The following is a 16188-nucleotide window of genomic DNA, read 5'->3' on the forward strand; positions in this document are numbered from 1 at the left end:
TACTCTGAGTGGCCTGGTTATAAATAGTGGGACTTCATCTCAATGTTTACATAACAACAGACCACCCAATCTGCTCAAAACAAACGAACAAAAAGTTCCCTCAGGTTTCGTCCCAATCAATGAACATGTTCTGTATTATTATTAGTGGTTCTTTTATTGTAAAAAAAAAAAATGCTGTTTATTCAGAGGATGCACTGTATAATATATATAGATGTGACCACAGCACTAGCTCCAGACTTTATTGCAGCTGCCCTTCACTGGAGTCTTGATACTGAGAGGCTTTCAGTTTTTAATGGTACTTAGGAGACGGTTCCTGACTCTCTTGCTCCTTATAAGGATAAGGAGTCTAATTCAAAAGTAATTCTGTGGCTCGGTGAGAACATTCAGGCCTTAACAGGAAGAGTGAAAAAGAGCCAAATAACAACACAAGACAAAGGAGATGCGGAGTGAGTCTCTGTGGCGTTTTTTAAAAGCCCTTGTTTGGAAATAAAAGAAAGCATTTAAAGATTTTAGAACCGGCTTTTACTGTTCATCCGCAAATTTACGGAGCCAGAGCTGAACAGTCATTAGTTACCAACAGCATCATTACCTGATTTTAATCATTTAACACTGACATTTAGATTGAACACTTAGGATTAAGGGACCTCTGAGTACTAATTTAATTCATGCAATGTCTCAAAACCGTTTCCCTGTTGCCTTTTTGGGGTGTTGTATTTGATGCCTTATTTGCTTTTTCAATCAAAGAACCGGAAATAGATCAAAAGGATTCCTCATGTGTTGTTCCTAACTGACCCAAGTTGTTTTCAAAATTCAAAGCAGTATTAACATCTCCTGGACAAACATCTTTGATCAGAATCAGAATACTTTTATTATCCCGAAGGAAATTGTTTGAGGAAAGAGATCTGCTCTGATCTATTTTCTCATGGATTGTGCAAAGTTCCTTGAAGTTTTTTTTAAAATTGTTATTATTCATAACTTGTTGGTCAGCTGTTGTACCTGAGTTGCACCGGCTGCACATATTCCTTCCGGAACCTCTGGAGCTCGGCTGCCATCGGCTGATCGCCGTTCCATAGAGCCTGTCTGTCCTCTTCAGTCGGTTCTGGCTCAGGGATCTCGATCCTGAGGGGAAAAAAATAATAATGATTGGATGAGATATTTTAAGACTTTAGCAATCACTGATACTTGTCCTTATGTCCTTATGACAGACAGCTGTGCATTAAACAACTCTGCAGTAGGTGAGTTGTGGAGTTGTAGGGACAGCATACCTGTCTATCAGCAGGGTAAGAAGCTCCTGCGGTTTGCAGAATGATCGGTACGTGGTAAGAAACGTGCGGACAAAGTTAGGATCTACGAACAGATGGAAAAGATTAGGTAAAATAAACCGTGGATTTCGATTTCACATTGAACTGATGCATGTAAAACACATTTCTATGCGTGGACTTATCACAGCAGCTTACCAGCATACATATGGTACGTGAGCCTCTCTATGAGCTTGACCACTGTGCCGGCCTTAATGATGGGAATGCCTGTTTTGCTCTGCACTTTGTCCTCAAACACTATGTTCTCCTCAGAGTCCTGCACAGCAAAGCGGTAAACCTCCGGGGAGGGCAGTCTTAGAGGATGTGCCTGTTCCTCGTGCTGCAGCACTGTGTCCAACATGCGATCCAAAGTGGAGCGGTACTGCAGAGTCACCAGCGCCGCCATCCACGCTGCCTTCTCCTCTGCTGTCCGTGCACAGAAAACGGCACAGTTCTCATCTTTGCCTATCAGTTCAAACGCGTGCCGAAGCTCTGCCGAGTCCTCGCGATCCACGATGCGGATCTTCCTCAAAACAAACTTCTCCTTCAGGCGGTACTCGGCGCCGCTGCCCGACCCCGGGAGCCGAGAGCTCTGGTTGGCCTTGCAGCTGATCATCAGGCCGTCGAACAGGAAGTTGTGTCTCTCGTGCTTGGCGCCCGCTCGCAACAGCGGCCCCTCTAGGATGAACTCGCTGCAGCATTGACCGATGTCTTTCCCCTCCCAGCCGTCAATGCTTTTCTGGATCTCGTTCATGCGTTTGATGGCGAGTTGTTTGCTACGAACCTGCCTGCTGTACAGGCGGTACATGGGCTCACTGTGAGGCAGGAAGAAATGCATTAATAAAACATTAAAACACTGAAATAACACTAAAGCCCCTTTTCCACCTGTGGTTCCAGCTCAACTCGACTCATCTCGCCTCGGTTATGTTTCCAATATACAGTAGTACCCAGTGGTGGGCTGTCAGGGCCAGCAGAGAAAAAAGTATTTCTATTATTATTATTTTTCTTTTTAATAATCAAATTAATGTGTGTCTGAATTCAATAAATTTTTCCGTATGTTATGATTATATTTCCAGAAAGAATATGGTTATTTTTTGTGAAGCCGAGCTGGATTTTCCATATGTCATTAAACGCATCATAGCTCCGTGGACCTGCTAGTAGTTAATAGCTAGTAGTATTGCTGGCCTTTCGTTGAAGCTGCCATTTCCTATTTGGTTATAACTTTGACTGACGTGTGTCGTCAGCCAATCAAAATTGTCTGGCGTGTCTGGCGCTAGCCCCCGCTGTTGTCATCAACGACGTTTGAACCTTTGGCGGGTTTGTCAAGTAAGCTATGGCCACTGCATTAACACCACCGATCCATCATGTTTCTGATCTCCTTCGTGTGCACTTTTCACGGCGATCGTTTGGAGAAAAGAAGGAAATTATTTCAAGAGGAAGACCTACACTGAAGAGGTACATCATTTCCGGTAGTTCGAGTGTTAATGATAAATTTATAACATTTTTTAGAAGTGGTGAGGACAAAACTGTTGATCATAAATAGTGTCGGGGACGCTTGTTTTTGTGTCATATAATGGCTTGTGAAATGCTGTTGCTGAGTGACGTAACGGAAGATGTGGTGGTAATGATGCAGTAGCCTATAGATGCGCAGTGGTGTTCGCTATGGTTGTTGCAGATCAACTGTCTCGTGAATATAGTGCATAATAGTGTGTTTTGTATGTGGTTGTGTGTTTTTTTTTTACTGAAGGCCCTGACTGAAACCCCATGGTACGCTACTGGTAGTACCTGTGCGGAGTCATCACTGCGCGGCTGCATGAAACTGCCTTGACTCCACAAAAACGGGTAACTAGTGTCTTGTAAAGCAGTTGTTTTCAGTGTAACTGAATCATTAGAATCAGTTAATTAAAGTACTTCCTCCCTGACCGGAGCACGGACTCTGACACACTGGACTGAAATACAGCGGCAGTGCTGTCGCTAAATACACCAGACTCCTGTTAAATATTAAGATTTTAAACATTTCCCTGGTAATTGTTGGAGATTAACCCACGTTTTTAGGATTGTTAAGTCTTTTTAACTGATCTACAGTTCAGCATTGTTCGGCTTGATTCTTGTGTCGGACATCTTGCTCATGCCTCTTCCTGTGACAACACTCTCTGACCAATCAGTGGCCGGCAGTCTGACGACATCACAAGTCCTATGGCCTTAGCTCGGAACTTCGCCAGAGCAGGTACTAAAAAAAAAGTGCCAGGTACCATCGCTAGTGGAAAAGTAAAATAACTGTACCGCGCTGAGGTGGAACCACGCCATAAAGCTGTATATGCACATTTACCCCATTAGATGAATAGTGATAGACTAAATGCATGTATTTATCTTTGTAAATATAAGCAGTGCAGACGTACCCGGGTTTACGGCGAGGCTGGTGCTTGCCATAGATGCGATCCACGCTACACTGAAGGTTGAGCAGTGCCGTGATCGCCTGCTTCAGACATTCTCTGTCATCTTGGTCTTCGCTGCGCTCCTGAAGTTGCTGTACAAATCAGAAAACAAAACGCATCAACTAAACCACAGAATACACGACAAAGAACAAAGAAATGTGGACTGCAGGTATAACACAGGTGTAACTAAATAAATACGTAAAATATGTTACATAACCAGGAGTGTTAACGAGAAAAAATAAAAAAAATACACCAAAACACACAGATATGTTGGTAAATGATAAATGGAATGTACCTGCAGTAGCTCAAAGTAGTGCATACAGTGGTAAACTGGGACCATCATCAGCTGGGGGAGGACATACTGGACTGCTTCTTTGAAGCCCTCTGCAACTGACTGGAGACATAACAACACATCAGATCTGTTAGTGCTGCATCAGCGGGAAAAAGACAGAAAACATCTTAACCAAGCAGCACGTCATTTAGAATTATTTCAATTTTGTTGACATAAACGTGTTCAAAGTGTAAGAAATCATATAATCAGGATACTCATATTGTATATTACATACATTGACAACCCTCAAAGAAACACCTATATTTATGTGTTAAATAAACTGGCTTACGGTTGTTTTTGTTTTAATATGCATTCATGTTTTCAGAGCCAGAGAGCAAAATATGAGCACAACAAAACACAGATGACTCAGATTACAGCATTAGCATTAACACAAAATACAACAATTCAAACCTGAAAAAAAAGAAAGAATTGTGACTCAAATTTCACCATGTGTTAGAAAGAAGAACACAACGACTATCAAAAAGTACATATGTGAGATTAAAACCCGGGCTGAATTAGAAGAGTGTACAACAGAGTAACCAGTGATGTAAGGAGGGAGCAGCTGACAGGGGTGGGGGGGGGGGGGGGATGGTGATGGGGGGGCGTCATAGTATCCATTTAAATCTCCTGTTCCCCTGATAGACGATTCAGAATCAATATGCTAGTACTCAGACTCCACAGCAGCGGCCACACTGTCTGCATGGGGAGGAGAAGAGAGCTGGAGAGTGTGCGTGTGTGTTTGGGTATTTGTAACCTTTTAAGGACCGAGCGTAAACACTGAGCATGTCAGGACCAGTAGTCCACATTGAAACCAAAACCTGGTCCTAAAGAGGCAGAATATAATATCATTTCCGAGGTTGACTGGTTAGGGCTGGGCATTGACTGGTTATGGTTTAAGATAAAGCTTTGTTTAGTCTGTGAAAATGCATGGAAGTCAATGCAGTGTCCTTAAACAGATAGCTCTGTGAACATGTGTGTGTGTGTGTACGCATGGAAAATAAAAAGCATCAGCTGCCTGACGCACACTGATGGACAGCCGTGGTTGTGGAACAATGACCCGAGTTTAGATCATGTTATTGATATGTCAGCATCCTGCAGATCAACAGACTGTAGAGGTGCATTAGCGCTGTACATTTAGATGTATGATAATCACAATTATGTATTTTATTATACATTTACGTGAGCTGTGGCCAAGATGCTGCGGCGCGGTGGTGCAGTGGCAACCTCTAATGGAAACAAGGTTATAGAGTTTGCACTTTCTTCATTTTGGGGGAGCAGATCTGATATAATGGTCAATATCACAGGATTGGATATCAGAGGGGAACAAAGGAGAATTCTGATTAGATCTGTAAACCCCAAATATTGTGACCAGAACGTTAGTGAGGGCCACAAGTAAAGTAGTTATATCAGCAGTAAGGACTCATTTTAAGAATGAAAAAGCAAAACAGACAAGTATAGATTTGCTTGCAAAAATATGGACTAATTAGTTTTTTAAATTGTATTAAATACCTTTCAATTATGACTGTAATGAAGAAGGTTGCAGAAGAGTAACCTTTTTATTTTTAGTACATTATTTCCAGAGTTGTGCAGCTGGACTGTTTTCCTAAAATAAAGTTGATCCAACTATAACTCCTAAGAGGTCAACGAAAAGAAAAAAAATAAATAAATCCAGTAACCAATGAAAGATTAAAGATCAGAGTAAAAATAAACTTAACATTGCATAGCAGAAATATGACTTTCCAATGAAATTAGAAGCGGACTAAACAATTGATCACCTCATCAGATTAGAATCAGTTTTGGTTGATGCCGACTGCTACACAAATAGAAACCTGAGGTAGAATCCTGTCTAACAGGCTCCAGTTTGAGACAAGTTAATGAGTTAATTAATATGATGATGACAAACATTGATTTCGTTCTCACAGTGCGCCACCTTTTTCTACTTTTTAAACTTTTAAATGGAGCACTCAACTGGAAAATGTGTGTCTCTCAGAAATCTTTAGATTTTGGACAAATGAAATTTGAAGATGTCATTTTGATTTCTTCACAGAAACAGTTGCTGTTCATTTCTATCATTTAAATGAATACAAATTCTTGCCCAAAAGGATGACTGGAGGAGGTGCAAGTTAAGGTTCTTGTTAAGAAAGTTGTCTCTGGTTACTGTGTAGAGTATATGATAAACTGGAAATACAGTTGTTATAATCATTATAATCATTATATAACATGTAAACACAATTACTCTTTTGCATGACTGTGATAGGGCAGGGGCCTAAATAGAAACACAAAACGCAGCAAGAATAAGGTACAGAATGAGCATAAAAACAACATTTTCCCATTGGCTGCTTGAACCCGTGTCGCAGCCTTCTGCCTTCTTAATTCACAGCTTATTTTCAACATGAAATGCGTCTTGGCTCACCCGAACCCCCCCACCCCACCTCCCTCCTCGTCCCAAGGAGAAAAATGGCCTGCAGTGTGGCTGCCTGTTCTATTTTTAAAAGGCGATGTAATTTACCCACAATACCAGACGCTGCAGAGTGCAGGGGCTGAGTGCTCGAGAGACACATCTATCTGACAGAGAGGGAGGGAGGGAGGGAGAAAGTCAAGAAGGATGGAGAGAGAAAGATGAAGAACATGCAGTGAGACAAAAGCTGAAGGTGGAGCAGAGGCTCCTGCTCGGGGTTCTATTCCCAAGCACTGTGATATGTATGCACTAACACACACAGGTGCCATTGATCAAAGTGAGTCCATAGGTAATGGTTCATGTTGTTCAAAGAAGGTGAAGAAATGAGGGGACAAACATCCCGGCGGCCAGAGATGAAACACAAAATGAGAGATTCTAAAATAAGATTAGCCCACGGTGCAGAAACCGGGCAGGAGCTGTGTGATGAAAGGTGGAGGAAGGTGTTTGCGGGGTGGGGGTGGGCAGGCGGTTTAAGAGGGGAGGCAGAACCATTACACCATCTGCCCCTGGGACTGCTGATGATGATGATGATGATCCAAACACACACACACAAACACAGCTCTGCGCTCACACACAATGGAGGCAACAACGGCTGAGGTAAATGAAATTTGTCAAGCAAATTTTTCTAGTTAGAACATTGATTTACACAATATTACTAACATATATTAACTTAAAACACATTTATTAAGTTCATAATCAAATGATTGGTTAAGTTGTTACATTAACGATTAAATCTGCACGTTGTAACGTTTGTTACCCATGTTATTATCCGGCCTCTGCGTCCTTCATATGAAAACAACCTGTCAAGCAATACTATCAGACCTGACTGAGTGAACGTTTGTGTGTATACAGCAGCAGTGCAGGGGCGGGTGGGGACGAGAAGCATTCGTCCCTTCAAACTGTTGAAGGACCAGTGTTTTCAGTCATATTCCAAGCTTTCTTTACTAGTGCAATGTTGCTTTTCCGTCTGTCTTGACATAAAACAAATCACTTTCTGTGTGCGGTGCAGAAATGTTACCAGTCAACACAAGCTCTAAAACAGAAACAAAAATCTTGTGGAGCTGATAATCAACATTGTGTGAACTCATTTGACAATGGACAATTCGTTATGATTAAAAGTTACATACTACAGTTTTAATTCTCTGCCTTTTTTGGTGTGCTTTTTTGTTTTGTTCTTAACACCTTTGAGACTTCATGTCCATAAATATGTTCAGACATGGACAATGTCCGGATCCAGTTCTCCAGACAATCTCCAGAGAACGCCTGGACTTTAGTGCACGTCTGACAGCAGCACCATCAATTTTTAACTAGGAAATTAAAGTCAGTCGCCACATTTGGGCTCAAGAGTGAGGCGTCCTAAAGAGAGCGACACACCAGGCTGACTTCAGAGGATGCACTGCTACAAATCAAACTGCTCTGGCCAAAAAAAGGTCCCTGAAAGACACTCCGGCACATATGTGCTGCACATGCGTGAAATTCAAACACTCTCCAGATAAGCAGGGTGGTGACAGTCTGTATTTGTCATGTGAAAATAGAATCTAGAAAACCTATCATTAAATGTTGCTTAAACAGTGTTTGCCGTTTTGCTGTAGATTTATTATGACGCGACTATGACAGTAAAAGATATGCAAGCTGCTATTTTCAGTTTTTCTTTCTATTCTGTGATTTGCTCAATCGGATTGATTTTTCCTTCACAGATGGTCGACTGCCTCCGCCATCAATCCAACATGCTGAATCAGCTGAAAAGCTACCTATGTTTATCAATAACCAAACATGGCCGACCACTGGCTTGGTGTGTCCCTGCCTTAACACTTTTTGAGCGCAAAGTCTGTCTGTCAATAAAGCTTCTTTTTTCTATCTTGCATTATTTTATTTCACAAAAAAAGCCCTATTGTCGTATATGTGTAGGAAAAAAGTTGTGTTTTTTTTAACAAATACGCTGATGTTATCAATACAGGTCACAAATAAAGCTGTATTTTTAACTTCGGTGCCCTTTCTTCCACACTCTTACAATGAGTGCATGAAAATAAACACCGGGCGTGCGTAACTGGAGTGCAGTTTCTGTGGTGTTGATTTAACTGGGGTTAGACTGGTGGTTTGAGGGTAAACAGTGAGGCCTCAACCTCAGGTACAGCAGGAAGATAAGAGTATATAGAGTAGGTCTATGAATGTAAAATGTTTATAGTCTTCAACAAAAAAAAAAAAAACGGGACTTTGAAGTCGGAATTCTTTATAAAAAAAGGAGTGCGTGTCTGGAGCTCTAATAGTCGGACTCGTTGGTGTTTGGCCTGAGAAAACACCAGAAAATATTTCATCTTCAAAGGCTGCCAAACTGCACCCCACCGAGCATAATTCAATGCTATTCTTGTGAGGAATGTCCAAATAAAACAATGCGGCAGCAGTGAATAAACTGTACACAGGACGCTGAAATATGTCATGACATGCCCTCAAACGATATCAGGAGGAATTTCACCAGGCACCCAGGTTCACTTCAAAGGAAAAACGCAAACAAATATTCAAACACTTTTTGCTTTGTGTACACACATAAATGACCTACTTGTGTATTCATATTAAAAACAAACTGCTTTTCATTTATCAGGTATTTTTCCTATTTGAATTTGTCAACAAACTAATTTACTCATCAGTAACTCACCGGTTTTTCTGGAATAGGGTTAGGGTTAAAGGTATTGTACCTTGATGATGCTCCCATGTTTTAATAGCCCTTCAACATCTATGTGCTATCGAATATCTTACCTGGAAGTAGAGGCCAACGGTTGATCGTGCCATCAGGTTGTTGAAATGTTCATGGAAATCCTTGCTGAGAATATCCTGAGACAGGGTCTCGTAGGGGTCAAACGCTTGCTCCTACACACACACACACACACACACAGAGTGTGTTAACACTGTCATTTATGAGACTTCACACCTATAAGATGATTGCGATGCTCGGATTCATGTAGTTTGACACATGAATCATTTTCAGAGCAAGAACTTTTTCCGGCACTCAGTAAGCAGCAGGTGATGACAAATATAAACCAGCACAAATGTACTGTATATAATTGAAAAACAAGTAATATAGTAATATTTTTAATTTTACATTTATGGGTTGGCACATTTGGAAGTGGGAGTGACTTCACAGGCCAGTACTTTTGTTGGTATTTCTGTCGGAATCTTTATGGGACAGTGAAATGTGTTTTTACCCTTTTTTCCCACTGCGTTTTTGGTGGGACTCAATTTGTTGTAGATTTAAGAAATAATTGGACAGGAACAAAGTGAAAGTGAATTTAAGTAGATTCATAAACATAAAATGTTTTCGGATAATTCATTATTTATTCAAATTATTTTTCTTACAAATGTTAAGCAAGAGGGATGGCCCTTGTTATTTAATATAGGTTAAAAGTGTCAATTCTAATAGTACAAAAATCCAAGATTCAGATACATTTTACTTAGACTCGACAACTTTGCTTTTAATGCTTTTGGTTGGATGGAAAAGTTTGAAGAAATATAATTCAGAGGTTATCATGCAAACAAGACAATGTCGTTTGCTGATCAACTCTCAATTTAAAATTTAATTTTAGGGTTAGGGTTAATTTAAGACTTTGTGTAATCATGTACATCCCTCGAAACATTTCTCTGATTAAAAAAAAAATGATTTCCCTGAAATCGTATAAACTTGATGATTTAAGCAATGCATTACCAAATAAAGAGGAAGTCTGATCTGGCATCAGCAGTGTGGGAACTGTGTAAAAAAATGAATGCAGACATGCTCCTTACCTCTGCTAGGTCTTCAAAGCAGCTGCCCACCAGTGGATGAGGACTGCCATCGGCCGTCATCTCCACAGCGTCCTCGATCAGACCCAGCAGCTTCACCGTTAGCTCGTGGATGTCCAGGATGTTACTGAATATTACCTCCACATCCTGCAACAAGAACACAGGAGACAGGAGTGAAGCCACAGAGTTGATGGGAAAGTCTGCTGTAGAGGGACGGACTAGTGACCCTGTTTGACACCTCCAGGAAAATGTGCTCAACCTGTTTCGTGACTAGACTGAGACGGAGTTGATGCTCATAGGAAACTCAAAATAACACAAAAAAAGAGAGAAGAGAGTGTTTCTTAATTGTAGCATTTGGAATAACTATAGTAGGAAAACACAGCGGTGAAAACTGGCTCTTCTTTTATTACTGACAAACCCATGGTTTAAGTACTTGGAAACCCAAAGCCAAGTGTTTTTTACTATATCTATAAGCAATTTTACTGTTTCTAAAACACGTAAATAGCCTACATTTAACATTAAAAAGCCAAAGAAATAAACCAGGTATTATCTGAAATTAAAGGTAATACCTGTATTTTAAGGCTGTAATACAATTAATATCCCAATATATCTCGTATATCAGGATATAGCCTAAAAATATTGAGATATTATTAATAAGCCATATTGCCCAACTTGACTGATGTGGAAAAGACGGTCGCGTCCATATAACCGATTTGGCTTAATTGTGCTGCGATTAAGCCAAATGATGCGATTGTGACAAAACGCTAAAACATTTTTTCCATTATTTTGATATTGCAGTTTATTTATCACTTATTTATCACCTTACTATAGGACACCAAGAATAAGCAGGTTACTTGAGTGCATGAAAACAAGCCGAATGTGTTTAACCATGAGCGTGTGGCAGGGTGTTGCACAAAGTGCTCCCACTCTCAGTCAACCTCCCTTGGATAAATAAACACTAAAACAAAAGTGGTGAGAACAAACTCTAAATAACAACAACAACAGCAGCAGCAGCAGCAGCAGCAGCAGAAGCAGCAGCAGCAGCAGCAGCAGCAGCAGCAACAGCTTCGGATTGCCTGAAGAAATCATTAGTCAACCCTAAAATAGTCAGGAGTGATTAGTGACTGTGAGAGTCTGTCCTGTCATTATTCCACAGTTACACTGTCCTGACATTGCGACGTAATTTCAGATTACAGTATGCAGAGTTTCAACAGACATAATTGAGGTTATTTTGGCGAGGGCTGCAGATGTTGTTCCTGTCTCAACATAATTGCATGTTCTGCATTCCTAGGGGCCTGACAAAGGTTTATGCTCCTCACCCAAATGATACCACAAATTACCCAACCCAAAATATGCAAAGCCACATCAACCCATTAAACTCAACTTTCCATTCACTTCGTCTCAACCCACAGACCCAACGTTAAACGCCATACTTATACGTTTGCCTTCCTTTTTTTTTTTGGAGCAGATTGAGAGGAGTTAATTGCCAGATTAGACACGCAGGGTTATCAGTAATTTGTTGAGACCAAAATGTGTATCAGAGAGGTCAGTAAGTGCCTCAAGGAAATGGTACAGAATTGCTGGAGCCTGTTTTGCAGGTATAGATAAATTGGCTTCCTCATTTGCATACTGGATGATTGTTCCTCTGGTCACATTGTCCATCACAAAAGACGACTTACAGCTGTCAAATCAAAAAAATTATCTCGGCGGAATTTTGGTTTAGTCCACGACGCCGATTACCAGTGAGCCAATTATAGACTTTCAAGCTGTAATCTTCAAACAGTCTTATGCTGGATTTGGCTGAAATTACTTTGTAATTAGGTTTACAGTTAGAATCCTGACGCTTTGTTTACAAGTCGGCATTAGAGCAAGGGAACTAAACTATGTGTATACTATGTGTACACTAATGTGTAAGGCAGTGATTCCCAAACTGGGGTACTTGTACTCCCAGGGGTACGCAAAGACAAAAAAATGATTTGCAAACATTATTTTGATAATATAAAAAGGGAATACAGTCAAATTCAGACAAACACTGAAGAAGGATCTTTGGTAAGTGAATATAGCTGTTTCGGAAACGATGGTTTTTAAATCACTGTGGTTACAGTGGCCCTTAAGTGCAAATCAATGAATGAATTTGAGGGAATTAATTTATTTCAAACATGAAATGTGAAGAAAAACTAAAAGAAAACAGATAATGAGAAATGTTGTGGGGAAAATGTCAGTGTAAATTCTCTTTCCCAAAAAAATACAACAGTAAATTTCAGAACGAAACAGCAAAGTACTAAATAAAACTTATCAAAGAAAGCAAATAAAAACCAGCAAATTACCACAACTATACAAAACAGCAAATAAGCACAATAACAAATGAAAACAAAATACTTATTTGCTAGTGTTTTGACATTTACTGTTTGCGTTTTGTGATTTATTGCTGTTTTTTCATGTCATTGTGATTTGCACGTCTGAGACACTGCACAACAGAGCAGCCCTTAGTTTACACTTGTTTAATATGCAACAGTGGCAGTCTCTTATTAAGCATACTAGGCTCCGTCGTGTTGTAATACAATTCTAAAGTTCTACTAGAAAACATTCTTTCTCAGCAGTCTTTGTTGTTTTCAGATCAGCCGCTTTGTAATTTCTATTTAGCTTACAGCTGTAACACAGTTGTGTATTAAATATTAAAAGGGCATTCCCTGAAAAACAGGGAAGAACAATGCACAGGGATTTTCTGGCACCACATCACAATAAATAAAACCTGAACATAGTAAACAATACTGATGTTTAAATTTTCTCTACCTGAGGCGTGAAGATTTTGGGGTTGGAGAGGAAATGGTGCCGAAACACTTTGATGATGAGGTCGAGCTCTCGTAGGTACTGCCGCTCCTCCGCGATTTCAAGCCTCACCAGGTCGTCGTACGTCAGCTCCCCGGACGAGGACGGCTCCTCTGTGCACTGAGACATCAGACCGATGTCCTCCTCCTGGTCAAACATGTCCATCAACACCTAGAAGAACACCGTGAGAAAATAGTAAACCAACCACAGACAATCAGATCTAAAGCGACTGGTGATGTTGGACAGCTTCAGACGCTCACCTTGTCCGCGCACATGGACACCTTGATGTCCTGTTGGTTGATTTCATAGTGCCGAATGTTGCCGACATAGTTTCCTGCCAGCTTCAGTATGTCTGCTGATATGTACTCAAGCACTGCCACGATGTAGAGGGAAACATGGTAGTCCACTTTGTAGCCCAAAACCTCCTGTTGGATAAAATGAACCAATTTGATTAAAAAAGGATCAGTATTGCGTGTTACACAAGGGTCATGCTTTCACACAGGCAAGCACAGGGTCCCGTTCAGGCTCTAGCTCCACTCAAAACCTTGAGGTTCTAATTAAACCAGCCCACGTTCACACCTCTTAATCTGAACCAAAGTTAGACTGCCCTGTGTCATCAATGGCAGGCGTGGCTTAATGTACAATGTGAGTGGAAGGAAACATGAGATTGGTAACGTGGCAGATTGCATTGAGATTCTACAAGCTGGATTTCAGGAGACGCCCAAATCGCCACCAGGACATTTTTTCTTTTCCGGAGATCAATGCATGTTCTTGGTTTCCTCCATCATGGTATGTTGTCCTTACTTCTTCCTTTTGGCTACAGCTTATTACATTGACCGTAGAGGTAGACGGATGAATCGTCTGGGTTATCAGCACTGGGCGATTATTATTTATGAATTGGCCAAGTATAACAAATGACACAATGTCTAAAATTGGTATTGGCCGTAGAAAAACCCATAAAGGTCGACCTCTAATTGACACAGCCACCAATGAGTTCCTAATTTTGGGTCTCGAACCACTTTGATTTTGGTTCTCCTCCAGTGTCTGAACCAGCATGACAGACCAGATCAGTTCAGGCCAATTCCATCATGATCTGTCAAAACTGTGTGCTAAGTAAGATTGAAATAAAGTCCGGCATTCACGGCAGAGCTGATAAAGTTTCAAAAACAATGTGAATGTGACCGCTATGCACTATTTGTGAAGTGAAAAACTGGGATTTCTCCAAGGATGCTTATCAAAACCTGTTTATAAAGAGTAATCTTTGACCCAGAAAGGATTTACCTTAAGCAGTGGGTGTATTTTATCCACAGGAAGAAGTAGGGGATTCCTTCTCTTGCGTTTCTCGATTGCTGACTGTGCGTCGGCAATCGCCCACTTATCTATTGGGTGAGGAAAGGTTTTCTGGACACGTTCCTGGTAAAGAAGGAGAGGGAGATTTATTTTTCCTCTTTAAATTAGAGGAGAAAATGTTCAAGCTGCAGGCAGTTTAGATGAAAGCCAAGCTTTTATACATTTATTTACATTTGCGTAATCTGCGGCGCAAAGATACTAAAGAGGCCTCACCTCTACATCCTGTACAGAGCGAGGCTGGGCCACACACAACATGTTGAGCAGCTGCAGGATCAGCTCCTCGATGTGCTGCAGGGCGTCCTCCTTCGCCGTGAGGTTTGGGTGGACCTGCTTCTGCACCTGAACGTTACGCACAAACAGAAAAAGACACATCTGGTTAGAGGAGATCATCTACGACAAATAGGGCGTTTCGATTTTAGTTTCTTATCAGATTTCAAGTTCTCCTTTTAAAGTTCTCCCTCGTTAGTGATAACGGTCTAGTGAAACTGTGTGATAAGGTGAAAGTGATTGTAACACCTGGTATGATGCACCTCAGTTAGGCTTAGGTCACGTTTAATGACATCAGGACAACAAGTACAGACACATTATCTCAAGCTCTTAATGTTTTCATCAAAGCTCATCAATTCCCAAAGTATAACCACAGCATGTTGAGATTGAGGATATTATACAACAGTGTGTTTAGTTGATTTGTAGTGAGCGAAAACTTGACATTTAGTAATTTCTTTTATAGTATTATCACATTGAAAAACAGTTATTGCAGATTATTTAATTATCACATTTTTGCACTGGTTTAATAGTAGCAACAAAAGTTAAATGGACAAAGTATATTATTTAATGTTTCATGCATTTATTACTTGGTTTATACATTCTTTTTATTTAAAATATACAAGTGCACTGCAGCACAGACAAAATGCAGATTAGAAAAAATAAAGGCAATCAATTTTGTGTAACATTTGTTATTATAAAACTGTTCTATTTGAGCAGCAGGAGGAAAAGGAAGAAAATCCGCAAAAAACATTAGCCATTGGCTGAACTAAATTTCGAAAAATCAGTATCAGCCATAAAAAATAACATATTTGTTGACTTTTTTCATTGCATTTTTTGAGAGTATTTCTTTCTTTTGTCTCCTTATAAAATGGTGATAAAATGGTGTGATGTGTTAGCCTAGGGGCAATTGGTGGTCACATTAATCATACAAAAATGCTCTTAGGCAATAGATTGTTTGTTGTAACTAGCAGAGCTATATCTCCGGAAGGAAAATGTGGCTGTGGTATAATTCAATAATTTTCTTTTCCTTCCCGCTCCTGATCATCACAGGTGAGTGTGGGGTGGATGGGGGCCAATCATGTGCTACAAATCAGGTTAGAGTCCAAGTCTCAGAAATAACTATTCTCTGCCCACATAATGCATTTAAAACACAATTAAAACACAACACTGTTGTTAATAAACACACTTAAACTGTGTTTAACTGCAACTAAAATGAAAGCAGACAACCGAAATAAACTAATTTCCACGTTGGAACATTTGGATCTGGTTTTGTGAAAGTATAATTTGGTAATGCAATCATTTTTGGCAGATGACTCAGGAGTCTCTTGGATATAGATAGTGCAACCTTGAATTCCCCAACAAGAAAAACTGTCCCTGCTACCACTGAAAAAAGGATACAATAATTTCCAAGCAAATTTCAAGCCTGAATTACTACAATAATTGTCTAGA

General features: G+C 40.3%; 1 protein-coding gene across 1 annotated transcript in view; it reads right to left on the reverse strand.

Annotated features, from left to right (window-relative positions):
- sos2 (son of sevenless homolog 2 (Drosophila)) overlaps positions 1-16188 on the reverse strand; it is a 37641-nt gene that overhangs the window by 9558 nt on the left and 11895 nt on the right. The window contains exons 2-12 of the mRNA XM_058614851.1: positions 14686-14811; positions 14404-14535; positions 13383-13547; positions 13087-13293; positions 10297-10440; positions 9277-9387; positions 4029-4127; positions 3698-3825; positions 1458-2113; positions 1266-1347; positions 997-1119 (exon numbers count right to left, since the gene is read on the reverse strand). Coding sequence (XP_058470834.1) covers positions 997-1119; positions 1266-1347; positions 1458-2113; positions 3698-3825; positions 4029-4127; positions 9277-9387; positions 10297-10440; positions 13087-13293; positions 13383-13547; positions 14404-14535; positions 14686-14811 — 1973 coding nt within the window. The remainder of the gene's footprint in view (positions 1-996; positions 1120-1265; positions 1348-1457; positions 2114-3697; positions 3826-4028; positions 4128-9276; positions 9388-10296; positions 10441-13086; positions 13294-13382; positions 13548-14403; positions 14536-14685; positions 14812-16188) is intronic.

This window comes from Solea solea, chromosome 18 (assembly GCF_958295425.1).
Source record: "Solea solea chromosome 18, fSolSol10.1, whole genome shotgun sequence".
Lineage (NCBI taxonomy): Eukaryota > Metazoa > Chordata > Actinopteri > Pleuronectiformes > Soleidae > Solea > Solea solea.